This window comes from Monodon monoceros, unplaced genomic scaffold (genome assembly GCF_005190385.1).
Source record: "Monodon monoceros isolate NGI ecotype Baffin Bay Population unplaced genomic scaffold, NGI_Narwhal_1 Super_Scaffold_10, whole genome shotgun sequence".
Classification (NCBI taxonomy): Eukaryota; Metazoa; Chordata; class Mammalia; order Artiodactyla; family Monodontidae; genus Monodon; species Monodon monoceros.
This window is the reverse complement of record NW_021703766.1, coordinates 47,180,994-47,207,762: the sequence shown is the minus strand read 5'-3', so window position 1 is coordinate 47,207,762 and position 26,769 is coordinate 47,180,994. Positions and strand designations below refer to the sequence as shown.

Sequence of the window (26,769 nt, the reverse complement as noted above, 5' to 3'; positions counted from 1 at the left end):
ACGTGCTCTGAGCAGAAGACATAACAGGCAAAGTCCTGGAGGTGTCAAAAGGCATGGGCCATGGATGGTGGAGTCCAGAGGCAAGGACACTGTTGGAGAGGAACCCTCTGAGTGGGGCAGGACGGGAACTTTGAATCAGGGGGTTCTGAGGGGTCTTGGCGTAGGGGCAATGTGGGGGAGGAGCCCCTTGAAACAGAGATTGTGGGAGAAGGGGCCCTAAGATGGAGATACTGTGAGAGATGGGAAGATCCATGAGACAGGGGGATGAGGGGAGACTGGGGGAGAAGGGACCTATGGCAAGTGGGCCCTGAATTAGGGGGATGGTGGGAGATAAGGGGGTGCCTGAAAAGATTATGAGAGATGGGCCCTGGCCCTGTCGTCCCTCCACCTGAGGCCTCCTTCCTGCCTCTTGGAGCCCTGGAGGAAGTGGAGCTGGGAGGGTAGGAGGACATTAGCACAGACAATCAGAAATCTGGGTTATTTTTCTGCTGTGTGACCTCAAGGAAGTCCCTGCCCTCTCTGGGCCTCAGATTGCCCACCTGTCTATGGGAGTGTTTCTTACCCTGTACCTGATGAATAGTTTCTCTGGCCTCCCCAGGAGAGGTCCAGGCTCACGTAACCCTTACCGGACTGGGCTCTGCCCTGGGCATCACAGGCGTTTCTGGCACACATGTCCGCTGCCTTCTGACTGCCTTGCCCCTCAGGTTCAGGCACTCCTCCTCAGCATCGTCTTGTGCAGTGGGCATGTGCACACACTCACACTCAGGTGGACTCTCAGCATCCCGACCACCCAGACACCTGTGCTGGGAGGCAGGCAGGCCCGGGACCAGCCCAGGCCTTCCTCTCACTCCAATCTCTGGGCTGTGTTAGAAAGGCTGCCTTGAGGGAAGTGGTAGAGCTGCCCAACCAGAAGGGCTAAAATTCAAAAGACTGACAATAGCAAGTGTTGACGCGGATGTGGAGCAACTGTAACTTTGATACACTGCTGGAATGCAGATGACACAAGAGCTTTGGAAGGGGTGTGGCTATTTCTATTAAAGATACACACTGTCTATCCCCCAATCAGCAATTCCATTACTAGGCATGTACCCAACAGAGATGCACACATGTGTCATCAGAGGATATTACTAGAATGTGCCTCTTCCTAGAGGCACACAAAGTGTAAACAGCAGATGTCCATCGACAAGAAAATGGATCAACAAATCGTGTAATAGTCACACAGTGGAAAACTCCGCAGCAATGAAAAAGAACAGGCTACTGATACATGGAACACTGTGGATGACTCTCACAGACATGGTGTGGAGGACAGGAAGCCAGACACATGAGACAGCATGCTGTAAGACTGCATTTCTACAAAGTCCAAGAACTGGTACAACTAAACGATGGTGACAGAAAGCAGTTCAGCAGTTACCCCTGGAGGGGGGCTGACTGGAAAAGGGGCATGAGAGAACTTTATGGCTAGTGGCTACATGGAAGTAATTTTTTAAATCATTGAGCTGTGCCCTTGAGACTTGTGCACGTCACTGTATGAAAGTTTATCTCAACAAAAAGAGAGAGAAGAGCATAGTGACTTAGAGCTTGGACAGCCTAGGTTCAAATCCCAGATTTGTCACCTCTCAGCTGTGTGACCTTGGGCATGTCACTTTCCCTCTCTGTGCCTTGTGAGGATTGAGTGAGCTAATACACGTAGAGTGCTTAGGAGAGGACAGCACAGGGTGGGAGTTCAATGAACCATTAGCATCATCGCCTCCCTGGGTACCTCTCCAATATGAGAGGATCCAGAGTCTGATCCCCTTCCTCTCCCCTGTTCTGATCCCATGATCCCATCTCCTGGCAAATTCAAGGTGCTCTCACTGTAACCCTCGTGGGGCTACAACCCCATGATTTGATGACTTTGAGATTCCATGACTCCCAAGCTCATGCCAGGCTAAATTCCTGGGGTTCTGTGAATCACCCAGCCACGGGTGCCAGCACAGGGAACACCGTCCTGCCCACACCCCGGGTCCACAAAGCAAGCAAGACACACACACGCGGCTTCTCTGTCCCCACTGATATATTTGATAATTGTCCAGAACCAGAGACGGCGTCAGCCAGGGGGTGAGGGGGAGTAAAAAAGAGCCCAGGGAGGGGGCTGGGTGGCAGGGATGAGGAGAGGGAGAGGAACAGACACACAAGAGAGAGGAGAGAGGCAGGGGGAGGGGCGGGGCGGGGCGGGGGCGGGGAGAGAAGCCAGCCAGAGGGGGAAGAGGGGGAGGGAGGCGGGAGATAACTTGAGGGGGCGGGGCCCATGGGAGAGAGGGCCCCTCCCCCCAGAATACAAAATGAGGGGGACCAGAGTGGGCTGTCCTGGGCTTGAGGGGCAGGGTAGAGACGGGTGATGTGGTGGAGTTGAGGTCAGTAGTAGGTTTCCTTCTCCACCCAACCTGGAGAGACAAAGGAGGAAAGAAACAGAGAAGAGAGGGAGACGGGCACGGAGAGAAGCACAAGCAGAGACAGACAGACAGACAGCGGCACAGAAAGAAACCAAAAGGGGCAGAGACACAGGGAAAGACACAGAAAGGAGGAGGCCCAGAGAGCCAGGAAGAGAGAAGAGTTGCAAAGAGGGTGGAGAGACGACGCAGGAGGGAGGGGTTGGGGGGAAACAGAGAGTGAGGTTAATATCAGTCACACAGCGCTCTCTCGCCTCCCCTTCCAGCTGCCCCGTCCCGTCCCCCCAGCCTCCCCCCTGTACCCAGTTAGCCCCTCACCCCCGGGGTTCCTGCGCAGTATGAGTTTGCGGATTTCGTCGTAGACGAAGATGAGAAAACTGTAGGGGAAGGCACAGAACCACCAGCTGGGCCTGCGGAGACGAAAGACCAGGAGGGCATCAGTGTGGGGCGGAGACGGGGCGGGGGGCGGGTCGGACACACACAGGCAGGGTCCCAGAGGACAGGCGGGGCGCACTGGGAAAATGCTCCCCTGGTCCTTCGTGCCCAAGGTGAGGGGTGCCCAGGCCATGGCTGTGGGCTGGGGTCTGCACAGCGCCCCCCTGTGAGGGCGTCCCGCGGGGAAGGCCCCCCCGGAGGATCCCGGAGCAGGTGGTACATGGCAGGGGAGGGGGCACTCACTTGAGAGGGTACATGCGAAGGGCCACATCCATGCCGGGGCAGTAGGACAGGAAGGCAGCCAGGGCTGTCTCCTCAAACAACCCGAAGATCAGGATCTTGTTCCTGGAGGCACAGGCAGGGCTGGACCCAGAGAACTCGAGCAGGCACCCCCATCCCACCGAGACAGAGGCTCTGCCAAGGGCAGATGCACAGAGACAGACAGGGAGACACACAGAGATAGAGACCGAAAGAGGCAGAGAGGCACAGACGGGTCCAGGGAGATGGTGACACTGAAGTATAATGACAGAGACAGTGACACACAGGCAGGGGTATGAAAAGATACAGCAGGGAATTCCCTGGCGGTCCAGTGGTTAGGACTCTGCGCTTCCACTGCAGGGTTCCATCTCTGGTGGGGGAACTAAGATCCCACATGCCCTGCGGCCAGAGAAAAAGATAAAGCAGATCTGGAGAGGGACCAGGGACACCCCAGCAGTGTGCACACATACGGAGAGAGAGACAGACAGACAGACAGAGAATCCAAGATAGATGTGACCACTGGAGAGAAAATCAAGTCAGAGGCAAAACTGAAACGACAGACGACACGGGGCGGGGCGGGGAGCAAGCCCGGCGCCCGCGGCCCTCACCTCATGCCCTGCTGGAAGACGGAGTTCCTCCTGGTCTTACAGATGATCAGGTCAGCCCACTGCACGACCACTATGCTCACAAAGAAGGCCGTGTGGCACGTGAACTCCACCACTTTCCTCTGCTCGTAGGTCTGCAAGGGCGATGACGCGGGTGCCGGCTGGCGGTCAGTGTGGCCGCAGCCCCAGGCCCCACCCTGGGCCCATGTGCTCCTTGTCTGCGCCCCTGCGTAGGGCCCCAGGGCAAAGCGGGGACTCTGTCCAGATGGGATCCCCTAAGGGGCGTGCCTTCCCTCTGTAGTTCTAGAGCCCCACAGGAAGAGTCAGGAAATGTACAAGGAATTAGAGAGGGTAATGGTGACCTCAGTTGTGGACCAGAGATCCTGGGGGCCTCCCAAGGGGACTCCAGCTGGGCTTTGAAGGCACAGACAGAGATGGGGAATCGGGCAGCAAAGGCGTCTCGCCTGGTGGGGCAGAGAGCATGGCCGGCGGCCAGGACCGCGATGGGCTGGGCCAAGAGCGCCAGGAGGCCCCTTGTGTCCAGCGAGGATGCCGCCCCTGGGGCAGAGGGACCATCATAGGAAGCTGCCCCTGCATGGTTGGGACGGCTCGCCCCAGCCCAGGATGCTGTGGGCAGGGACCCCGCCTGGGAGGTCCCAGGCCATGCTGTGGGACCCAGCCCTACGCACCCACTGCTGCCCGTAACTGTCCTCCAGGTCGTTGACGGTGCGGTCATCCCAGTTCAGCCGGATGCCCACCAGGTTGCCAGGCAAGAAGCCATTTTCTGCCAGGATCACAAAGTAGGAGAAAAAGCCACCAAGAGCCTGGATCATTCCTGAGGGAGGAGAGAAGGGAGATGAGAAGAGGCTCAGGTGGGGCAGGCAGCCAGCCCAGGGCACCTCTGAGGCCCCTTGAGACCCACACTGCGAGGATGGTGAGCTACCCGGTCCTCTTGCCTGACATCATCCGGGGCTGAGCTCCCAGAGGGCCATCTGAGGGTGCCACCTGGTGGTGAGCCCCTGAGATGGGCCCCTTGGAGCAGGAACCTTGGAGACGGGGTTCTCCTGAGGAGAGAACCTGGAGGCTCCCTCCCACCTGCGCCAGGCCACCTGGACATCAGGAAACCCCTGAGGACCCCCTAGGCAGGAATGACCTCCCTAGGCCTCTGACCACCGCCACCAAGCCTCTGCTTCCTGGGACACTCCCAGCAACAGGGCGCTCAGCACCTGTAAGACTGCACACCTCACCTCCAGCAAAGATGGAGAAGGCAGGAGGGCGTGGGGCTCACTCCTGCCCTCAGAGAGCTCACAGGCTGACTGGTCCTTCCCATCATGGTGGCAGGTGGAGCAGGGGAGTGGCCATCCTGGGGCCAGCCCTGATCTGCCATTCGGTATCCCACGTGCTCCCCGGGTGCAGCCCCGGGCCTTTCCTCCACCTGTGCCAGTCCCACCTTGGTGACCACCGCCAGTCTGTAAGTCACTCCTTCCAAACCTCCAGCACCAGGTCCTACTTTTCACTCCACTCATTCGGCACAAGGTTTCTGAGCACCCACGGTGGGCGAGGCAGGGCCCGCAGGTCCTCACCGATCTGCCCGTAGGCCATACTGATGAGCCTCTCATTGACCAGCTTGTCAGTGCGCGGGTTCCTGGGCTGTCTCTTCATGATATCACTCTCAGCGGCCTCGTACGCCAGCGAGATGGCGGGGACCTGGGCGGGAGGGGCCGGTGAGTCGGGGATCGGGGGGACCCTACCCTCCCGGAGCCTGGGGGTGGCCGGGGCCTCACCATGTCAGTGCCCAGGTCAATGCAGAGGATGGTGATGGTGCCCAGAGGCAGTGGGATGTTGGCCATGATGAACAGCAGGAAGGGCGTGATCTCGGGGATGTTGCTGGTCAGGGTGTAGGCGATGGACTTCTTCAGGTTGTCGAAGATCAGGCGGCCTGTTGGCAGGGGCAGGCTCAGACCTCGGCACCCACACCAGGGCACCCTAGTCCCTCTGCCCCTTCCCTGCCCGGTCCATGCATCCTTTCTAATCCATCCCCCCCACCGCCTGCCTTTCCATACAGATGCCCAACCATGTTGCCCCTGTTCAAACATGCTCAAAATACAACCACTTCGGAAGACTGCTTGGTAGTTTCTTTTCTTTTTTTGGCCACGCAGTGTGGCTAGCGGGATCTTAGTTCCCCAACCGGGGATCAAACCAGCGCCCTTGGCAGTGAAAGCATGGAGTCCTAACCACTGGACCACCAAGGAATTCCCAGTAGTTTCTGTTAAAAGTTAAACATCCCTGCCTTATTGACCCAGCAATCCTCACCTTAGGTTTATATGCAAGAGAAATGAGTGTTTATGTCCACCAAAAAGTAAGTACAAGAATGTTCACCATGGCATTAGTTATAATAGCCCCAAACCAGAGCTGACCCGCTGGCCATCAGTAGGTGAGTGGATAAGTAAACTGTGGTCTGTCCATACAAAGGAATACCACCCGGCGAGAAAAAGGAACGAGCTACTGACACCCCCAACTCCATGGATGAATCTCACTGATGTTAATGTTGAGTGAAAAAAAGCCAGACACAGAAGCATTCATATCCCATGATTCCATTTGGAAGAGGCTGGAAACGAATCCACGGTGCTGAAAGTCAGGACAGTGGTTGTTTCTGGGAGGGGGTATAGACCGGAGGGGACCTGACAGAACCCCAACGGGAGGCTGGAAACGTTCTCTATCTTGATGGGGGTCCGGTGGTTGTGTGGGCGCGTGCATGCGTAAAAAGTCACGGAGCTGCCTGCCTTTGTGTGAAAGCCGTATCCCAATAAAGATTCAATCAGTACAGTGTGTATGAAGTAAAAAGAAACTAAAGATGAACCCAGCCAGCCCCTCCCTCCACCTTCCCCCGTGTGCTGATGAGCAATGAGGTGTGTCATTAAGAAGGCACAGAAGGGCTGCCCTGGTGGCGCAGTGGTTGAGAGTCCGCCTGCCGATGCAGGGGACACGGGTTCGTGCCCCGGTCCGGGAGGATCCCACATGCCGCAGAGCGGCTGGGCCCATGAGCCATGACCGCCGAGCCTACGCGTCCGGAGCCTGTGCTCCGCAACGGGAGAGGCCACAACAGTGAGAGGCCCGCGTACCGCGAAAAAAGAAAAACAAAAAAACAAGGCACAGAGGACTTCCCTGGAGGTCCAGTGGTTAAGACCCCACACTTCCACTGCAGGGGGCGCGGGTTCCATCCCTAGTCAGGGAACTCAGATCCCGCAAACTGCGCGGGGTGGCCAAAAAATAAATAGGTAGGACCCCATCTATCCTAGCACCCTGCTGGTTTTCTTCTTAGCACTTGTCACAATATGTAATTATGTTTGTTATGGTACAATTTGTTTGTTAACTTGCAGAAGGCTGTCTCTCCCAGCTCCTTGAGGGCAAGGACCCATGACTGCTCTGCTCACAGCTGTATCTCCAGCCCCTGGCACCATACACAAGGTAAGGAGCCCAATAAATGTCTGGGCGGCGTGAACGCCTCCGTGAGTGTGTGCTCTGCAGGTGCGTGGAGGATGTCTTGGGGATGAGAAAGGGTTAACCATGTGTCCTCTGGGCCACAGGAGACAAGGGATAAGGGCGTTGAACCTGACACTGTAGGCTCAGCTTTTACCGTCTGAATTCTCTCTTATCAGGAGTTATTTTTTACACTGGGGACATTTCAAGTAGGAGAGAGAGACTGGAAGAAAATGCATGAACAGTGATTATTTCTGGATGGTAAGATTATGGGTGATTCCAATTTGCTTCTTAATGCTCTTCTACATCTTCTATAATGATCATGAATTACTCTGATAATTAGAATAAAACGGAATGGGAACAAGCCCCATCTGTGGCCGCATCCAGGCCGGTCAGGTGATGCCCGGCAGCCCCACCTGAGACCTTGAGGCCTTGCCTCTGTCTGCAACTCCCTTCGCTGGCACTTCTCTACGTGAAAATTCCCACATGGCCCTAGAGACTTGGCACAGGCGATCCCTGTCCACTTGGGGAGGCTTCCTTGGCCCCTGACTCCAGGCTGGGTGAGGGGCCTCTTCAGGGCTCCCTCAGGACCCTCTGCTTCCCTGAGGTTGTACTTATGAGTTTTTTGTTTTTTTTTTTGCGGTACGTGGGCTTCTCACTGTTGTGGCCTCTCCCATCGCGGAGCACAGGCTCCGGACGCACAAGGTCAGCGGCCATGGCTCACAGGCCCAGCCGCTCCGCGGCATGTGGGATCCTCCGGGACCGGGGCATGAACCTGTTTCCCCTGCATCGGCAGGCGGACTCTCAACCACTGCGCCACCAGGGAAGCCCCATGAGTATTTTTTTTAAAGACTTTTTTGACGTGGACCATTTTTAAAGTCCTTATTGAATTTGTTACAATATTGCTTCTGTTTTCTGTTTTGGTTTTTTGGCCCTGAGGCATGTGGGGTCCCAGCCCCCAACCAGGGATCGAACCCGCACCCCCTGCATTGGAAGGCGAAGTCTTAACCACTGGACTGCCAGGGAAATCCCTATGAGTATTTTTTAATGCTTCCGAATGTGCCTTGCCCACCAGACTGGGCCTGTGCTGGGCGACACCGGGACCCAGAGGTGCGTTGGCTGAGTCCTGCCCCCAGGGAGCCCCCAACTCCTCAGGGGAAGAAAACCGAAAAGGACAAGCTCAGGCTCTGCCGGGGGCCTGGTGGGATTCTGTGGTCTCCTGCCGTGCATCTGCTGCAGCCCTGGCCTGTTCCCCTCCCCCTTCTCGGGCTTCATGCAGGGACCCCAGTCTCCAGGGCCACCTGGGCCAACTCACTCACCCTCCTCCACACCCGTGACAATGGAGGCAAAGTTGTCATCCAGCAGAATCATGTCTGCTGCCTGTTTGGAGACGTCAGAGCCAGCAATGCCCATGGCCACCCCAATGTCAGCCTTCTTCAGGGCAGGGGAGTCGTTCACGCCGTCCCCAGTCACAGCCACGATGGCTCCCTGGAGGGAGAGAGGGTGAGGATGACGCCCAGAGGCCTGGCCCCAAACCCTCTTCTCATCAAGGACCCCGGAGTCCAGACCCCCGGCCCCCTCCTCCGAGGGACCCCAACCCGAGCCCACCTGTCTCTGACAGCCCTCCACAATGATGAGCTTCTGCTGGGGGGAAGTGCGGGCGAAGACGATCTCAGTGTGGTTCTGCAGGATCTCGTCGATTTGCTCAGAGGTGAAGTCCTTGAGGTCGGTGCCATGGATCACACAGGCCTTGGCATCCCTGGGAAGAGCAGAGAGTGTTCAGGACATGTGGGGCAGTGACACCTGTTGGACAGACTCACAGACAGGAGAGACAGAGGACCAGGCTCTGATAGAGGGACAAGGGCTCTGGGGCTCAGAGATGAAGGGAAACAGGGGAGGAGGGGGCTGCAGTAGGAAGGATAGAGGGCAGACCTCAGGAAGAAACTTGGGACACTGGACTTAGAGGAACAGAGATATGCAGGCAACTAGGAAACAGAGACAGACGCAGAGAGACATGAGCATGGGAAAGCTAAGTAAGTCAGAACAGAGATGAGAGACACAGAGAGAGACAAAGACATAAAAGAGAGATGGGAAGAGAGAATGGCAGACACAGAAATAAGGGGTCTCACAGAATCCTCTCAGATGTGAATTACTAGCAGCCCATTTTAGAGAGGAGGAAACTGAGGCACAGAGAGGCTAAGTGACTTGCCCAAGGTCACACAGCTCATGTGTGGCAAAGCTGGGATGCAAACCTACCCCTTGCTAACCCCATGCAGCTGTAACACCAGGCTGCCCATCCTCACGATGGTAGAAGAACAGGACCCGGATGCTGAGTCAACAGAGGAGGCCCAGGAGGAGGGGGACCCGCAATCCCAGAGGGACCTGAGCTGGGCAGGGCGGGGCTCACCGGGGGTTGACCTGGCTGACGGGAATGTTGAGCCGGGCGGCGATGTCCTCCACAGTCTCGTTGCCCTCGGAGATGATGCCCACACCCTTGGCAATGGCCTTTGCCGTGATGGGGTGATCGCCGGTGACCATGATGACCTGCGGGCATCATATGCAAACGGTCCAGCCTCACCGCTGGCCGCTGGGGCCCTGGCCCTGCCTCCCCTGCTGCTCTGGGCCACACCTTGATGCCTGCGCTGCGGCACTTGCCCACCGCGTCAGGGACGGCTGCCCGGGGAGGGTCGATCATGGACATGAGGCCCACGAAGCAGAGGTTGTCGGTGGTGAAGTTCACATCGTCACAGTCGAAGGCAAAGCCCTTAGGGAACTGCTCCTCGGGCAAGTAGTAATGGCAGAAACCTGGTGCAGGGAGAGGGGCACAGGGGCTCCAGCCTCGGTCCTCCCTGCCTCCTGCCCGCAGCTCCCAGTCCCAGCAGTCAGGCTCCCTAGTTGGCCAGACAGTCAGTCAACACCCATTTCTGACAGACACCTTCCTGTCTCATTCATTCATTCATTCATTCATTCATTCATGGTGCATTCTGGGAGGCCCTATTCTGAGCCAGGCTCCGGGCAGCCTCACATCCCTCCTTACCCTCAAGGGGCCCCCAGAGCTGGCCCAGCCCCTGCCCCAACTTGGCTCCACCCTTGGTGCGCACCAAGCACGCGCTCGCCCAGGCCCCCGAGCTCAAGGTAGGCATTCTGGAAAGCCTCCTTCATCTCCTCGTCCAGCGGCTGCTCCTTGCCCTGCAGCAGGATGGTGGCGCACCGGTCCAGGATGCGTTCAGGGGCGCCCTTCATCACCAGCAGGTACCGGTTGTCATTGGGGTCCTCGGTCTCATGGATGGAGAGCTGTGGACAGAGCAGAAGGCGGCCGCGCCTGAGCCTCACAGGGAGGGACCCGGAGGCTGCCCTGCACCCAGCTGGGGAAGAGGACCCCCCCTGCCGCCCTGTCCAGAGCCACGGGTACCAGGACAGACCACCGCCAGGCTCCCCCAGAGGGCACTCCCAAATCTCTCTACCCGAGAGATGTTCATCTGTTTCTCAGCCTCTCTCACAGAGACCTCTGCTCATCCCTGCCCGTTTCTGTCTCTCGGTCTTGCAGATATTTCTTCCCCTCTGTGTCTCTCTCACAGAAATCTCAGGGGTCCTTAGGATACGTGCTTCTCTCTCTGGCTTGCCCGACAACCTCTCATCCCGCATCTGACCTATCACCGAATCTGGTCAGCTCACCTCTGAAGTACCCGGATTCTGACCTCTTCTCACCTCCCCTGCCCTCCCATCCAGCCACCACCGTCTCTCATGAAATATCACAGCAGCCTCCACACTGAGTCCCTGTTTCTGCCCTCCCCTCCCCATAATATTTCCTCCCCATGGCAGCCAGAAGGAGCCTTTAAAATATGAGAGTCACGGGACTTCACTGGTGGCCCGGTGGCTAAGACTCCGCGCTCCCAATGCAGGGGGCCTGGGTTCGATCCCTGATCAGGGAACTAGATCCCACATGCTGCAACTAAGAGTTCGCATGCCGCAACTAAAGATCCCTCACGAGGCAACGAAGATCCTGTGTGCCGCAGCTAAGACCCGGCACAGCCAAATAAATAAATATTTTTTTAAAAAATGAGAGTCAGTGAAAAATGGTGCAGCCACTTTGGAAAACAGTCTCTGGCAGTCCCCCGAAAGGTTAAACAGAGTTACCACATAAGCCAGCAGTTCCCAGATATATACCCAAGAGACATGCAAATGATGTCCACACAAAAACTTGGAGGTGAATGTTCATAGCAGCATCATTCATAGTAGCCAAAGGGTGCAAATAACCCAAATGTCCATTGACAGATGAATGCATAAACAAAATGTGGTCTATCCATTCAATGCAAAATTATTCAGCCATAAAAAAGAATGAAGCACTGATATATGCTACAACATGGAGGAACCTTGAAAACATTATGCTAAGTGAAAGAAGCCAGACATCAAAAAACACATATTTTATGATTCTGTTGCTTAGGGCTCGGGGAGACAAGGGGAGGTAGGGGGATAAAGCTGAGGATGTGAGGCTTCTTTTTTTTTTTTTTTTTTTTTTGTGAGGTTGCTTTTTGAGGTGATGGAAATGCTCTAAAACTGACTGGGTAGGGACTTCCCTGGTGGTCCAGTGGGTAAGACTCTGAGCTCCCAATGCAGGGGGCCCGGGTTCGATCCCTGGTCAGGAAACTAGATCCCACATGCATGCCGCATGTGCACGCAGCAACTAAAGATCCCGCATGCCGCAACTAAGACCCGGCGCAGCCAAAATAAATGAATAAGTAAATAAATAATTTTTAAAAACCTGACTAGGCAGATGACAGCACGTATCGGTGAATATACTAAAAGTATTGAATTATGCACATTAAGTGGGTGAGCCATGGTGTGTGAACTGTATCTCTCAATAAAGCAGCTTTTAAAAACGTGAGTCAGGTGTCATCTTGCCTCTGCTCGGTGGCTCATGTCCCCCTGAGGGTCACACCCAAGTCAGGTCCACAAGGCCCTACGGGACCTGACCCAGCACCCACTGCCCTCCCCTCCCACCACGTTTCCTGGCTCAACGTTCCCTGGCTATTCAGTACATCAACACACTCCTTCGTCAAGACCTTTGCACACGCTGTGCCCGCTGCCCCCAGCCGCCTGCAGGGCTCCCTCGCTCAGCATGGTGACTGGCGGACGTATTCCAAATTTCCTAATGTCTTCATGCCTTTGTCATTGTCTGTCTCCTGGCACTAGAGCATAAGTTCCGTGAGAGGAGGGACTTCACTGCCGTCTGTGTCCGCAGCACCTAACACAAGTGCCTCTGACACGTAGTTGCTGCTCAAAAACCTATTTGTTGAATGGGTGAATGAGATCTCTGGCTGGTTCCCACTCTGCTGCAGGAAAATCTTTCCTCCCCTGCTGCCCACTCCAACAAGAGACATTGCTCTCACTCCCGGGTCTGTGTTCCTCTCCCCACTGGGTGGATACTCTTGGACTTATTTTACAGATGGGGAAACCAAGGCTCTGGGAAAGTTAATAACTTGCCCAAAGCAGGAGGGCAGCGGGGCAGAGCTGACTGCTTTTCGGGCGTCGTAGAGAAAGTGAGATCCAGGCCGACTCTCCTGGAGAGCCTAGGGTACCTGGTATTTGTTGGTGGAGTTGAAGGGGATCTCAGCCACTTTCTTATTACGTTCGCGCATCAGCTTCACGGAGCCGGAGGACAACTCGATGCACTTGAGCAGGGCAGACTCGGAGGCATCCCCGGCCACATCCCTCTGTGGGGAGAGAGGGCTGTCAGAGCAGAGTAGCGCGGGGTGGGCAGGGGCCAAGCTGAGGCGAGCGGGAGGCCAGACCCACCTTGAGCACAGGGATGTTGTCCTGACCCCCCTTGAAGACGGCACGGTTGCAGAGTCCAGCAATGTGAGACAGGGCCACCCAGGTGTGCGAGCTCTTGTCAAATGAAGTCCCTGAAAAAGGTACGAGTCAGGGCTGGGGGGTGTCCGGGAGCCAGGCCCCCTCGGTCTTGCCTGGGCCCCACCCTCACCTGACTGGTCCTCAGTGGTGTCGGCCTCGTGGATCTGGTTGTCGAACCACATGTGGGCGACCGTCATGCGGTTCTGAGTGAGGGTCCCTGTCTTGTCCGAGCAGATGGTGGATGTGGAGCCCAGGGTCTCTACAGCCTCTAGGTTTTTCACAAGGCAGTTCTTCCGAGCCATGCGCTTGGCGGTCAGGGTCAGACACACCTGGAGTGTATGCAAGGGCAGGGGAGTTACAGGTAGAGTCAGGCGGTGCAGGTGGGCCAGCAACACAACTGCCAACAGCCCAACTGCCCAGCCCAGAGAGAATCCTGGGCAAAGAATGGGGTGTCGCCCAGCCACTCCACCCAAGGTATAGATCCACAAAAATGGGCTCAGATGCACCCCGAAGAAATATACTAGAATGTTCATAGCAGCAACATGATAGTCCCAAACTGAAAACAACCCAAATGTCCACAGCAGTAGGGACAAATAAATTGGGGAATAAAAGGTGGGAATACTATACAGCGGTGAAAAAGAACAAGCAACCACTGCCTACAACTGCATGGGTGAAATTCAAAAACACAGTTTTCAGCGAAAAATGAGCCAGAAACAAGAGCTCCTGCTGAATGACTCCACTGATGTGAAGCACAAAAGCTACACTGTTTGAAGCCAGTCTATCCTAGGGGTAACCCTGGGGTTGGAGGGGAGGGGCTGAACAGGTCTTGAGGGGGCTTCTGGGGAACTAGATCTGGGTGCAGCTGACCTGGGGTGTGTTCAGTTGCCTCCAGCGCATCAGGCAGTACCTTCATATGTGCAACTCTTGTTTGTATAGTGGAGGTCAATAAAAGGCCTTTGACTTAGAGTAGCTTTGAATATGCTAATATGGAAAACTTTGCAGGATCTATTAAGTAAAAGCATCAAGGAACAGAATAGTATTCCTAGGATGGTCCCTTCTGTGTACCCTGAAAACATTTACTACACACGTGGCAATATGCCCACCGTTGCCGGGAACAGGGCAGAGAGCCTGCTTCTGGAGGGGGGCTGACGGCTGGGCAGTGGGTCGGGACTGTTATTTTATTTTTTAACTATTTTAATGTATTCTTTAGGCTTTTTACCATGAGGTTGTGCTTCTTAATTTTGTAAGTTAACTTCAAAAATGATAGGGCTGTTAGCCCTTTCTGACTGGCAGTGTTTCTCAAGATTCTTTGTTGGTTGTTTTTTTTTTCGGGGGGGTGGCCATGCCTCTCAGCTTGTGGGATCTTAGTTCTCCACCAGGTATTGAACATGGGGGCCCTCAGCAGTGAAAGCGCGGAGTCCTAACCACTGGACCGCCAGGGGATTCCCTGTTGGTTTGTTTTGTCAATGAGGCCCTCTGAGCCCCAGGACCCTCCTCATTCAACATCTGGCAGGCTTGGCCCTTGATGTCCAAGTTGCAATCAAGATTGTTGCCATTGGGCCCCAGCCCCCTCCTCCCTCAGACCCGAGGGTCCGGGCCTTACAGTAACAGTGGCCAGCAGGCCCTCTGGGACATTGGCCACGATGATGCCGATGAGGAAGATGACAGCCTCGAGCCAGGTGTATCCGAGAATGAGGGAGAGGATGAAGAAAGAGACGCCCAGGAAGACAGCCACGCCAGTGATGAGCTGGATAAAGTGCTCGATCTCAATGGCGATGGGCGTCTTGCCCACCTCCAGCCCGGAAGCCAGAGTGGCGATGCGGCCCATGACAGTGCGGTCACCCGTGGCCACCACCACGCCCCGAGCTGTGCCTGTGGGGTCAGAGGGGACTGGGCTGAGATTCAGCGAGCTTCAGAGGGACCCCGAGCCCCTGAGGCACGTCCATCTATCTGGACGAGCCCGGCCCCACCTGGGTGCCTGAACCGCCCCTCCCCGCTGCCTCACCTTCCACACAGTTGGTGGAAAAGAAGGTGATGTTCCGAGTCTCCAAGGGGTTGTCGTGAGTGCAGTCGGGGGAGCGGGTCTGGGGCTCTGATTCACCCGTGAGGGAAGAGTTATCCACCTGGGGACACAGGAGACAGGTGTCAACCCCGGGCCTGGGGTCAAGGGGCATTTGTCCAGAGGAGATTTCAAGATTTTTGTTTGTTCGTTTGTTTTGTTAACGAGGCTGAAGGCTGTGTCCCTGGAAGTCACAGCTATGTCTGGGTGCCTGTGTCTGGGAGGACAGAGGTTGGGCTCTTGAAGCTGGGGAGGGTACACGGCTTCTTGCCAAGGCCTAAGGTACCTGGAGGTCAGAGGTACTGGATCTGAGGGAGGAGGGGGCCTGGACTGCAGGGTCCTGGGGGAGGAGGGGCCAGGGGCCTGGACTCCTGGGTCTGAGGGAGGAGGGGGCTGGGGCCTGGACTCCCGGGTCCTGGGGGAGGAGGGGTCCGGGGGCCTGGACTCCTGGGTCTGAGGGAGGAAGGGTCCAGGGGCCTGGACTCCTGGGTCTGAAGGAGGGGGGGGCTGGGGCCTGGACTCCCGGGTCCTGGGGGAGGAAGGGCTGGGGGCCTGGACTCCTGGGCCACTCCAGGAAGGGCAGAACTGGGCCCCAGGCCCCTGGCCCACCTTGCAGCCGTGGGCTGAGATGATACGCAGGTCGGCTGGGACTCGGTCTCCGCCCTTGATCTCCACCAGATCCCCGACCACCACCTCCTCAGCATTTACCTGCATCTTCTCACCTTCCCGGATCACCAGGGCTTGCTGGGGGGAGAATGAAGAAGAGTCACCTCCCTGACTCCCTCTACCTGGGGTCACTGGGCATAGCCTTGCCCGCGTGTTCACCTCCATCTGGCCCCTTCCTGGGTACCCCTCACCTGGGGAACCATGTTCTTGAAGGATTCCATGATCTTGGAGCTCTTGGCTTCCTGGTAGTAGGAGAAGCAGCCGGTGATGATGACCACGGCCGCCAGCACGATGCCCAGGTACAGCTGTGGGGAGATGAAGGGTCACAGCCCGCCCTGAAGCAACTCCCCACCACCCCCATCCCGAGGTTTGTGGAACCTGGGAAGAGAGTTTTGAGTCATTGGGGGTCTGTATTTGTATGTCTGACCTCAGGTTGTATCCATTTGAGGGTCTGTGTCTCTGTCTGCCTGTCCACGTTTGAGTCCCTCTTTCTTTCTTTTTTTTAAATGTTTGTTGTTTACATATTTATTTATCTACCTATTTGTTTATTTATTGGCTGTTCCCCGACCAGGGATCAAACCCAGGCCCTCGGCAGTGAAAGCACGGAGTCCTAACCACTGGACCGCCAGGGAATTCCCCTGAGTCCCTCTTTTTCTTTTTGCGGTACGCGGGCCTCTCACTGTTGTGGCCTCTCCCATTGCGGAGCACAGGCTCCGGACGCGCAGACTCAGTGGCCATGGCTCACGGGCCCAGCCGCTCTGCGGCATATGGGATCCTCCCAGACCGGGGCACGAACCCGTGTCCCCTGCATTGGCAGGCGGACTCTCAACCACTGCGCCACCAGGGAAGCCCCATGAGTCCCTCTTTCTGAACATAGGTGTGTTTGAGCGTCTGAGTCTGTCCATCTCTCTATTTTGTGGGTTTGTCTGTCTTTCTGCCTGTGTCAGAGAATCTGAGTGTGTGCTATTCTCTGTCCATGTGTCTGTCTGTTAAAGTCAATGTGTCTGTCTGCCTGCCTGCCTGGCTTTAAATGTACGGGACTGTTTGTGTTTGAGTCTCTGTATGTGGATCTCTGTCTCTGTCTCTCTCTGTTGGTCTGCGTAGGTCTGAGACTCTGAGTCTGTCTGTTTGCCTGTTTAGGTTTAATTTCTGAGAATACTCTCTGTACTTGATTCTCACATCTGTCTGTCTGTCACCAGGTTATGCCTGAAACTCTGTGTGTGTTTGATTTCCTATGTCTGTCTATCAGTAAATGTCTGTGTCTGTCTGTGCCTATGTGTCTGAACTAGGTGGCCGTGTTTGAATCTGTGTACAAGTGTGGCTGTCTGCACTGACTCTCTGCACTGTTGTATATATATGCATGTGTGCACGTGTGTGTGGGTGCGAGGATCTCCGTGTGGTCAGAATGTGGGTCTGTGTTTGCGGGCATCATGTCTGTTGACGCTGTGTGTGTCCCCTGTGCTGAGAGGATGGGACACATCAGCAGGTACTTGTGCCTGGGTCTTCATGTGGAGCCCACTCACCGTTTGAGCATCTTTCAGGCCATGACCACCTGCTGGTGTCTATCCTCAAGGCCGCTGAGGTCACACAGCTTTGGGATGGACCCCCAACTCACACTTCTTACTGTGTGACCTTGGGCAAGTTACTTGGGCTTTTTTTTGGCGGGGGCGGGGGGGGGGGGGCAAGCCATGAAGCTTGTGGAATCTTAGTTCCCTGGCCAGGGATCGAACCCGTGCCCACTGCAGTGGAAGCATGGAGTCCTAACCACTGGACCACCAGGGAAGTCCCATACTTCACCTTTCTGAGTCCCAGTTTTCCTCATAGCTCCTCTGGTTCTCTCACTGGGTGATTGTGAGAGTTAGATGAGAAAAAGTTGGAGGCTGGGCTTTGAAAAGTCTAAAGGGAGAAGTGGGGTGTGCATATGTGTCCCTACATGTATGAGCCCTTGGGCACGGCAGGGTGGAGGGCACTCACGTTGTCGCCAGAAGGATCATCCTCGGTGCCTGCCTGGATGCCGTAGGCCAGGAAGCAGAGGATGGCCCCGATCCACAGCAGGATTGAGAAGCCCCCAAATAGCTGGCGGCAGAACTTGACCCACTCTGGGGTGGTGGGCGGCGGCGTGAGCGCGTTAGGCCCATCGCGGGCCAGGATCTCCTGGGCTTTGCTGTGGGTCAGACCCTAGGGGACACAAGACTCACACAGAACCCTCCCGGAGTAACCCTGGCACCCCCAACACTTCCCAAGTGCCCCCAGGCACCCAAGGGTCACGGCTTCCCATCCCTTCCCCCCTCGGACCCTTCTCCCTCCGGTCCAGCCCCACCTGCACACAGTCGGTGTTGTACTTCCGGCAGACCTCTTCCACTGACATCTTGTGCTCTGTCTGAGGAACAGGAGTTTGGGGGGATCAGGTGAGTGAGAAGGCCGGGCAGGGGCAGGTGGGGCCTGCTCTGGGTGGGTGCAGAGGGTGGGACTTACCATAGCCACCTCCTTTTTGAGGTCATCCAGGTCCCGGCGGTCTTTGGTGCCCTTGCTCTTCTTGGGCGAGCCCTTGTCATCTTTCTTGTCCTGCGAGGTGGCGACACGATAGCTGTCAGAGCCACCAGACTGCGGGCGAGAAGGGGTTACAAGGGGACACCAGCCCTGCGTCTGTGCAGCTGCGTCTCTGGGCAGGGGCTGGCTCTGGGGGCTCAGTCTGTCTCTGCCCTGTGGCTCTGGGTATCTCTCAGAACCCCTGAGTCTCATCTCTTCCTACTGGCCTCTCCGTCTCTGGCTCCATGTATCTCTGGGTCTCTGTCCCTGAGAGTCTCCATCTGGGTCTGTCTGTGCCTCTCTCTCTCTCTCTGTAGGTCTCTCCCCTTCAGTCTCCATGTGTCTTTTTATCTCTCTGTGTCTTTTTCTCCCTCTCCCTGGGCACTTAGTCTGTCTCTTGCTAGGTCTGTCTGTCTCTCGCTACGTCTGTCTCTCTCTCTTGATCTATCTCCCCAGGTCTCTGTTTGTGCCTCTCTGTCTTATTCTGTTTTGTCTCTGTCTCCTTGTACCTCTTTATCTATCCTTCTCTTCATGTGTGTGTATCTCTGTCTCTCTGTGGCTGTTTCTCTGATCTCTCTCTCCCTCATCACTTCATATTGTCCGTCTCTCTCTCTCTCTCTCTGTCTCTGTCTCTGAGTCTCTGTGTGTGTCTCTCTTTGATTTTGGTCTCTCTCTGATCTCTGGCTCTTTATGTTTTCCATCTCATACAATATCTGTTTCTATCTCTTGAACTCTCTCTCCCTGAGTCTGGCTGAGTCTGCCTCTCTGGGTTCTCTCTGGGTTCCTATGTCTTTCCCAGTTGGTGTGCAGGGATCTCAGACTGTCTCTGAGTGTCCGTATTTTCTGTCTGTATCTTTCTCCATCCTTATCTCTGCTTCTCTCTGATTTCATCTCTCAAGGTACCTCCTTTTCTGTAATGCTTGGTGTGTCTCTCCATAACTGTCTCTACTGTTTCAACCATCTTGTCTATCTCTCACGATCTCACTCTGCCATCTTCCTCTCTATCCCCGCATCTCTCCTCCTCCGAGTCCATCTCGGCATCTCTGTCCTTCCAGTTGAAGGTCTCCCCATATATCACTCTCCCTGTCTTTTCTGCCTGACTCTTTTTCTGGGCCTCTCTCCCCAACCCCATGGATGTCTCTGTCTCTCAAAGGACCCAGCAAATCTTGGGAGACCCCACAGGCCTGGCAGGAAGGGGGAGGAAAGGGCACTCCAGGTGTTAGTCACAGCTGGGACCAACGCCCGGGAGGCAGCCTACTGTGCACAGGGATGGTGGCCTGGCTGGACATGCAGCCAGTCCTGAGGGCCTTGACTGACAAGCTGTGGGCCTAGACTCTTTCCTGGGCGCTGGTGGGAGCCATGGATAGGTTTGGACAAGGGGTTGGCATGGTTAGGCCTCTGGAGGACAGACTAGGAGCTGGCTGGGATTTGGGGTGCAGAACAGCAAGAGGCAAAAGCCCTCGGGCTTGACTTGAACTGGATGTAGCGTGAGGGGGAGTGACTGAAGTTCCAGTTTGGGGACCTGGGCTGATGGGGAAGGAAGTGTCCTTGGAGGCTGGCAGGAGGGGTGGGGTGAGGCCAGGTGCTGGTAGAGGAGCGCTGACAGATCCTAAGGGTCCAGGGCCAAGCTGGGATCCCAGGCTCAGTGCAGCTCAGCGCTAATCCCCTCGTGACCTTGTAGAGAGTTGAGCTGCCTGCTGTCTGCCCCCAGACTGGGAGGCTGAGCCTGGGAGGCTACTGCAGCCTGGAGGCCTGGGAGCCTGGGTTTCAGGGGTGGGAAGGAGGCTTGGCCCTGGGCCAGCCCTGCAGCAGCACTGCGTCTGACATGGAACATGGAGACTTGGGGGACAGGGAGGACACTCCTCCACCCCCAGCTTCAGGAGGGGTCTCAGACTCCACAGAGGGGTAGACCCAAGGATGGAGAGAGTGGAGATATAAGGTCATGGGCACAAGTTAGAGAAATAAGAGGAAGGCAGGAGAGGAAAGAGATGGAGGTCTGGAAGGCAGGAGAGGAGAAGTTGGGAAGAAAACCAGCTGCCCACCCCTGAAACCTCAGGGAAGGCTGGGGAGCTGATGCTTGGCCCCTATGAGGCCTAGGGGTGGCTTCCTGGACTCCTGGGTCTGAGGGAGGAGGGGCCAGGGGCCTGGATCCTGGGGCTGAGGGGGGAGGGACTGAGATACCCCAGTCCCTGGCAGACAAGCCTTGGCTCCTCCTTGCCCTTGCCATGACCAGACTCCCTTGGGGGCGGGCTTCCATCTGTTAGAGGGGGAGCCGAGGCTTTCCCAGTCAAGGCAGGAGGCCCAGATGGGCGCACTGCAGGGCGGGAGCACCTCTGAGGGTAGGGGACATGCCTGACTCGCTGCAGCCCGCCTCTGCGGCTCCTCGCCATTTTCCATGCTGTCCGCCTCCCCTGACACCTGCCCAGCTCACGCAGCCTCTGCCCCTCAGCCTGCCTCTCCCTCCCCCTTTCAAGGTGTCTGAGGCCTCATCTCAGCGTCTCTCCCTCGACCTCCCCTTTTGCCCTCTGTCCCCTCTTCCCATCATTCAGGCTGCCTCTGGTTGTCTCTGGATAGGAAATGTCTGTCCTTGGGTCTCCTCATCTCAGCCTCAGTTTCCCACTTTGTCTCTCCTTGTCTATGTCCCACTCATGTCTCCCTTCATCTTTCCATGTCTCTCTGCCTGTGTCTGTCTCTTTGTCTCTATGTCTCTTTTTCTCTGTCTCTTTCAGAGCATCTCTCTCAGTCTCTGCCCATTTCTCTCTGCTTTCCATGTCTCTGCCTCCCATGTCTAAAGAGCCTCACTTCTCCTCCTGTTCTCACGTCTTTTCCTAAGACCCTCCCGCTCCTTTTTTCTCTAAGGCACTTAGCCCCAGTCCTCTCCTCCAATCTGCCCTCGGCTTCCCCTCCATTTCCACTTACCTGGAAGCCATCACTGACTCCCACCTCTCCCTTCTCTCTCCCAGTCTCCTCCCCACCCAGTTCTTCTCTCCTTCTCCCCTCGCCCACCCCAAGCCACAGATCTGCAGCCCCATTCCCCAGCTCCATCCCTGGGCCCATCAGCCTTCATCCGCCATCTTTCTCTTCATCCTTCATACTCCCTCTCCATTAGCCTCTCCCATCCCGACCCTCTCTCTCTCTCTCCATCCCATCCATCCCAGCCCACCCGCCTCCTAGCCCCCCATGGCCCCGCCCGACACGCAGGGAGAAATCCAGGGCTGCAGCGGGGGTCAGGTGGTCAGCCAGGGGAGGAGGCAGCATCTGCTGGAGAGACTCACAGACAGACAAGGACACACGGACACGGAGGAAAGGGCATAGCCAGGCATGCACAACCCCTCCCCCCATACACACACGTACGCATTTGCATACATACACCCTCAGCCAGGCTCTCAGTCTCCCCGCCATGACTCTCCTGCTCCCCCCAGCCCCTGTGTCTGCTCCCCCAGATTAGGAGCTAGACACACACTGCAGCCCCAGGCCACTCCGCATTGCGGAGCACCCCCATCCAGGCCTGGAAGGAGAAAGAGAGGTCATCTGGTGTTCATCCCACAGTCTGGACCTGTCCCCGCCTGGCCAGGGAAGCAGACGGGCTTCAACGCCCCCAGACACAAACACCAGCTTTCAGACACACCCAGACACGGTTACAGACATTCAGACACAAACCCGGGCCACACAATCGCAGGCGGACGGTGCTGCAGGGCCTGACAGAGCCAGGAGCACACACACGCACACATGCACACGCACACATACGGTTGAGCAGGCAACCGCACCAGGTCAGGCAGAGGTGCTGAGGGCGGGTCCGTGCCCCGCGGGCCCCGCACACAAAGGACACACCAACATGCGCCACAGACCCCAGCCAAGCCAGGCGGCCCCGCGCACACACTCAACCAGAGACACAACCACACGGACGGGCTGGGTCAGCCGGCTCACAGGTTCCTGAACCCGGGTCCCGGAGAGCAGGGGTCCCAGAGTCCCCGGCCCCCGCAGACACCCAATCTCACAGGACCCACAATGTCACACACACACACGTATCGCCCGGCCGGCCCGAGCACCTACCCCCATCTTGGCGGCTCCGGGGGACAGGGGCAGGCGGGCGGGGCAGGGGCCGGGGCAGCGGCCTCAGGGTGGGCTCAGGCGCGGGCTCGCGCTGGGGGCCTCTGCAGCGCCCGCGCCTCGGTCCGCGCGTCCGACCGGCGGTCAGCCCCACTGCACACAGTCTGCGGCGGTCGCCGCCTCCGCCTCCTCATATGCCCGCGCCCGCCGGGGGGCCGGCGCTGGCCAATCAGGGGCGCCGCCGTTCTGATGGACGGCCCGCGGCCCCGCCCCCGGTACTGCAGCTGTCCTCCCCGCCCCCCACCCTCCGCAAAGCGGCGGCGAGGCGGCGAAGGGGGAGCGCTGCGGGAGGCGGAGACCCCCGAAATGAGGGACCTGGAAACCCCCGCAGTGTGGGGTGTCGGCTCCGAGGAAGGGGCGCCGAGGGTAGGAGAGCCCCAGAATCCCCCTCACTGTGTGCCACCAGAGGGAGGAGTGCGCTGTGGAAGGTGGACACCCACCACCGGGTGGGGGGAAAGCCCCGTAAATCACCGCAATAAGGCAGGAGGGCCAGAGCACCTTCTTCTGCAGTGAGGCAGGGGGGAACCCTGGGGACTGTGGGGTGCTGTTCAGGAGGGGGAGATGGAGGGGGCACAAGGGGCAAGGAAGACCCCACAGTGAGCGGGGAAGCTGCAGAGGGGGTAGGAGCCCTGAGGCTCCCCTCACTGTGTGACCTCCCCCCAACACACACACTATGGTATGGCAGTTATCCAACGAGACACAGCTGCACAGGTACACAAGAGACACATCACAGCCAGAGGATTCCACCAAGCATCATACTCACACATGACCATCACCCAGACAGCACAGATGCTGTGGACACACACGGACACCACCCCACCACTCACCACCAGTTTCACAACCACATTCCATCACACACCAGCTAATACCCTCCCACACACCCTACACTACCCCATCAAACAACCCCAGGGACTCACAAACATGTAGAAATGAAACACACATAGCACACACACCTTGCACACCCCATCACACCATAGAATCAGAGTCATAAAATGCCATGTAGATTAACACACACCCTCAAAACACAACCTCACAGATATGCACATCACGCACTCCATCAGAGCTGGCCTTAAACCACCTCACATAGAGAGCCATAACCATAAAATCCATGGACCCACAAACCAGTACACTCAGCACCATAGCACAGGCCTCACACTGCCCCAGACACCACTTGAGGCTTTGTGAACACTGTTTCACGCAACATCACGCAACATCACACACACTCCTCCCCAATATATCCGGGCATAAGCAAAGGCCCACAGTGCAAAATTGCCAAAGTGTTGCTAATTGTGAATGACAGACAAAAGGTGCACACAGACTCACACACACACAATAATTCACCGACACAGATCACACAACACCATCCCACACACCTCACACACTACACACATCAGGTATTGCAGTGCTATCTCATACAGCTCTGTTGTAGCTCCAAACACACCCCCAATGCCCACACCCACACACCATGCACATCCCATCTTGGTATGTATATACACACACAGATGCACAGCCAGCACCCACACCCCAGGCCTGTCACATACACACAACACCCCGTCAGCCACCCACTGGAGCCTGAGGAGTTACAGCCTCCTACCCCCACCTCTCTGCTCTATGAGGAACACTCCCAGACTCTCCCTGAGAATGGCAGAAGGGGCAGAGAGCAGGCAAGAGCCTGTCTCTGTAGCTTCCTCAGAATGTGGGTATCCTCCCCACCTATGGGAGTGGGGATGTGGGGGACAGGCAAGGGGCACAGAGTAAGCCTGATGTATAGCAGGTGAGAGGGGAAGGTTAAGGACCTGGTCACCGAAATGTGTGAAAGGGTGAAGGCCAGAGTGAGACACACAAACTGAGAAAGACAAGAGTCAGAGATTCAAAGCCACAGAAAGATGGGCATGGACAGGGAAACTGGGCCAGAGAGTAAAAGGGGGCAGGGAGGTGGGTTCCTTGGCTTCCCCCAGCACCCAGAGCCTCAGCCCAATCCTGTACTCTGACCCATCCCCATCCCTCCCCGCTGTCCCTTGTTGCCATGGAAATAGGGAGGCCGCATTTGCAGCAAAGGAGGCTGGGCTTGCAGACCTGGCCTGTCTCCATGGAGACTGGGGAAGGGGGGAAGCCACATCTTCTAGCCCTGGTAGTTGCCCCCCTACAACTCTGCCCCCTTCCAGAGGGAGCGAGGGAAGGAGGGAGAACCTGTCAACATATTATCTTTTCCCCCTCCACCTTGTCCTACAGGGATGGGCTCGGACCATGGGAGGGAGATTGGGGTGACAGAGAAGCCTGGGGATGTCAGGATCCCAGGAGATTCTCGGCTTTCTCTCTTCCTGCTTTCCAGCTGGACTGGGGGAGACCCCGGTCCCCCACACCACATCCCAGACACAGGCTCATGTCCCCCCCTCATGCACTCCTCAGCCTGGTGAGACTGATGACTGTGCACCGTGTTCCCAGCGCGAGGCTTTGCGGAAGTTGGGTGAGGGGAGGAGGGAAGATTTACGAAGGTCACAGGGATGGATGGGGACAAGAAAACTCGGCAAGAGAGATGGAGGGAGAGACTAAGAGAAGAAATGGACGCACAGAGTTCAGAACCAGAGAGAGGCAAATAGGAACAATAAAACAAAAACACCAACAAAGACAGAGAGATGGGCAAAGACAGAAATGAGAAAACAGGCGTAAGAGGCAGATAAACAGAATTACTTAGTGAAGATGACAGAGAGACGCAGGGACATAGAAAGCCAGGCAGACACGTTTGGCACACTGGGGAGACTTAGAGATAAAGACTGGGGAGACAGAGCAGAAATGGGGGTGGGGGAGACTCAGAAATGGGGAAAGACCCCAGAGGAGATCTGCTTGGTACTGGAACAGAGAGGGAGACAGACCAGAAATGTCTGCAATCATATTCTAGTCACCTTGACAGACTGACAGTCCCGCCCAAGGGCAGAGACATTGATTAGTCTGTGAGAGATGTGGAAACGAGAGACCTTGAGACACAAGCTCATCCCCACACCCGTCTGGGCACACACACGGCAAGGGTCTGAGACACAGAAGAGGCCAGATGGAGACTGGGGACGCTGTGTGCCAGGCGGGGTCCCCCGAAGTGTGGCTTGCCCAAACACTGAGAAGGCAGGCAGGTCCTGCAAGGGAGACAGGGCAATGCTTCGCTCCAGGACCGCTAAGCCCAGCAGGCCGGTGCTGAACGGACAGCTCCCGAGCTCTGGCCCCTGCCCGAGGGGCGGGGCCCAGCCTCGCTCCTTTCCCTCGCTTGCTCCCTCTCTCTGTCTAGCGTTCCTCACTGCTCGGGCCCCCTACCGTCCTCATCTAGTTTTCTACAGCTTCTTGTCTCACCTGTCTCTGTTCCACCTCAGTCTCTGCTTCTCTCAGCCCCAACTCCCCGGGTCTCTTATTAATTTCCCTGTTTTCTCTGTCTCCACCTCGTCCCCTTCTCCATTCTGTCTCACCCTTCTCCCACCTCATCATGGTATGTCTCCCTGTGACTCCCCCTTTGCCCTGTTTCTCCATCTCTCTCTGAGCCCCCCCATAGTTTCTCCCCATGTCTACCCCATCTCTGTCTCTTCCCTTTCTGTCTCTCCGCCATCCTCTCCCCATCTCTTTCTTTCTCTCCACCTCTCCATCTCTCCCCCTTCCACTTGGCCTCGTTTTGGTTCTGGCTGTGTGACCTTCACTTGTCCTTTCTCAGCTGCAGTTTCCACAGAAACCTCCAGCGGGGCGGGGGAGGGCGTGGACAGAAAGCAGACCCACCCTTCTCCCCGCTCAACCAGCCGTCAGCCTACCCCGCCCCACCTCCTCCCTCCCCCCGACTGGGATTTCTCACTTCCTCTCTTGGGGGCTGGGGAGGTACGTTCTCAGCAGAAACACAGGGTCACAGTCACACAGCTGAAGGTGGGTTCACGGATGTACACACATACACACATGCACATGACTACAAAGTCATGACAAATTACCCTGGCCCAGGCACACACTTGCCACCATACGGGCCACCCCAGGCACCACCACACTGAACTGTTCACTCACCCTCCCCTCCCCCAGCCCCATCTGGTTTCTGTCTTTCTCTGTCTCCTTCTCCTGGTGTCTCCGCCTCTCCAGATCCCTGTATCTCTCTCCATCTGTCTCAGGGTCTCTGTCGCAGCCTCCTTCTGTCCTGAGAGAAGGTCAGTGGAGAAGGGCCAGCTGCCCGGACCTGGGCTGACCTGCTGTCTGTGGGCGGGGCGGAGAATCGAGAGAGTGCAGGAGTGACTATCCAGTCTGTGGTTCTCAGCAGACTCCCTGGAGGGGGAAGCCCAAGCCTTCAGTGCCCTCGCACCCCTAGGAAATGAGACCCGGGTATCCCCAG

The 26,769-nt window shown here is 56.7% G+C and overlaps 1 protein-coding gene across 2 annotated transcripts; it reads right to left on the bottom strand.

Annotated features, from left to right (window-relative positions):
- Positions 1 to 2,035: 2,035 nt before the first annotated feature.
- ATP1A3 (ATPase Na+/K+ transporting subunit alpha 3) lies at positions 2,036 to 22,575 on the bottom strand. 2 transcript variants are annotated; one of them, XM_029200868.1, is made up of 23 exons: positions 22,368 to 22,575; positions 18,261 to 18,389; positions 18,106 to 18,165; positions 17,760 to 17,963; positions 15,977 to 16,090; positions 15,729 to 15,863; positions 15,066 to 15,183; positions 14,664 to 14,932; positions 13,191 to 13,389; positions 13,004 to 13,113; positions 12,787 to 12,921; positions 10,309 to 10,501; positions 9,837 to 10,012; positions 9,615 to 9,751; positions 8,816 to 8,966; positions 8,527 to 8,695; positions 5,512 to 5,666; positions 5,311 to 5,434; positions 4,417 to 4,562; positions 3,731 to 3,861; positions 3,108 to 3,209; positions 2,748 to 2,839; positions 2,036 to 2,423 (listed from the first exon to the last, which is right to left on the bottom strand). In XM_029200868.1, the coding sequence occupies exons 1-23, from the start codon at positions 22,371 to 22,373 to the stop codon at positions 2,395 to 2,397; spliced, it is 3,084 nt and encodes a 1,027-aa protein (XP_029056701.1). In that variant the 5' UTR covers positions 22,374 to 22,575; the 3' UTR covers positions 2,036 to 2,394. The 2 variants fall into 2 exon arrangements, with proteins under 2 accessions (XP_029056701.1, XP_029056709.1); XM_029200876.1 differs by having other exon boundaries at positions 18,261 to 18,350; positions 22,368 to 22,530.
- Positions 22,576 to 26,769: the final 4,194 nt, after the last annotated feature.

Excerpts from the sequence above, each read along its gene's own strand:
- ATP1A3 (XM_029200868.1), bottom strand. Across the intron at positions 12,922-13,003 it reads ACAACATCCCTGTGCTCAAG|AGGGATGTGGCCGGGGATGC; the intron begins GTGGGTCTGGCC and ends CTCTCCCCACAG. Across the intron at positions 3,210-3,730 it reads GTCTTCCAGCAGGGCATGAG|GAACAAGATCCTGATCTTCG; the intron begins GTGAGGGCCGCG and ends CTGTGCCTCCAG.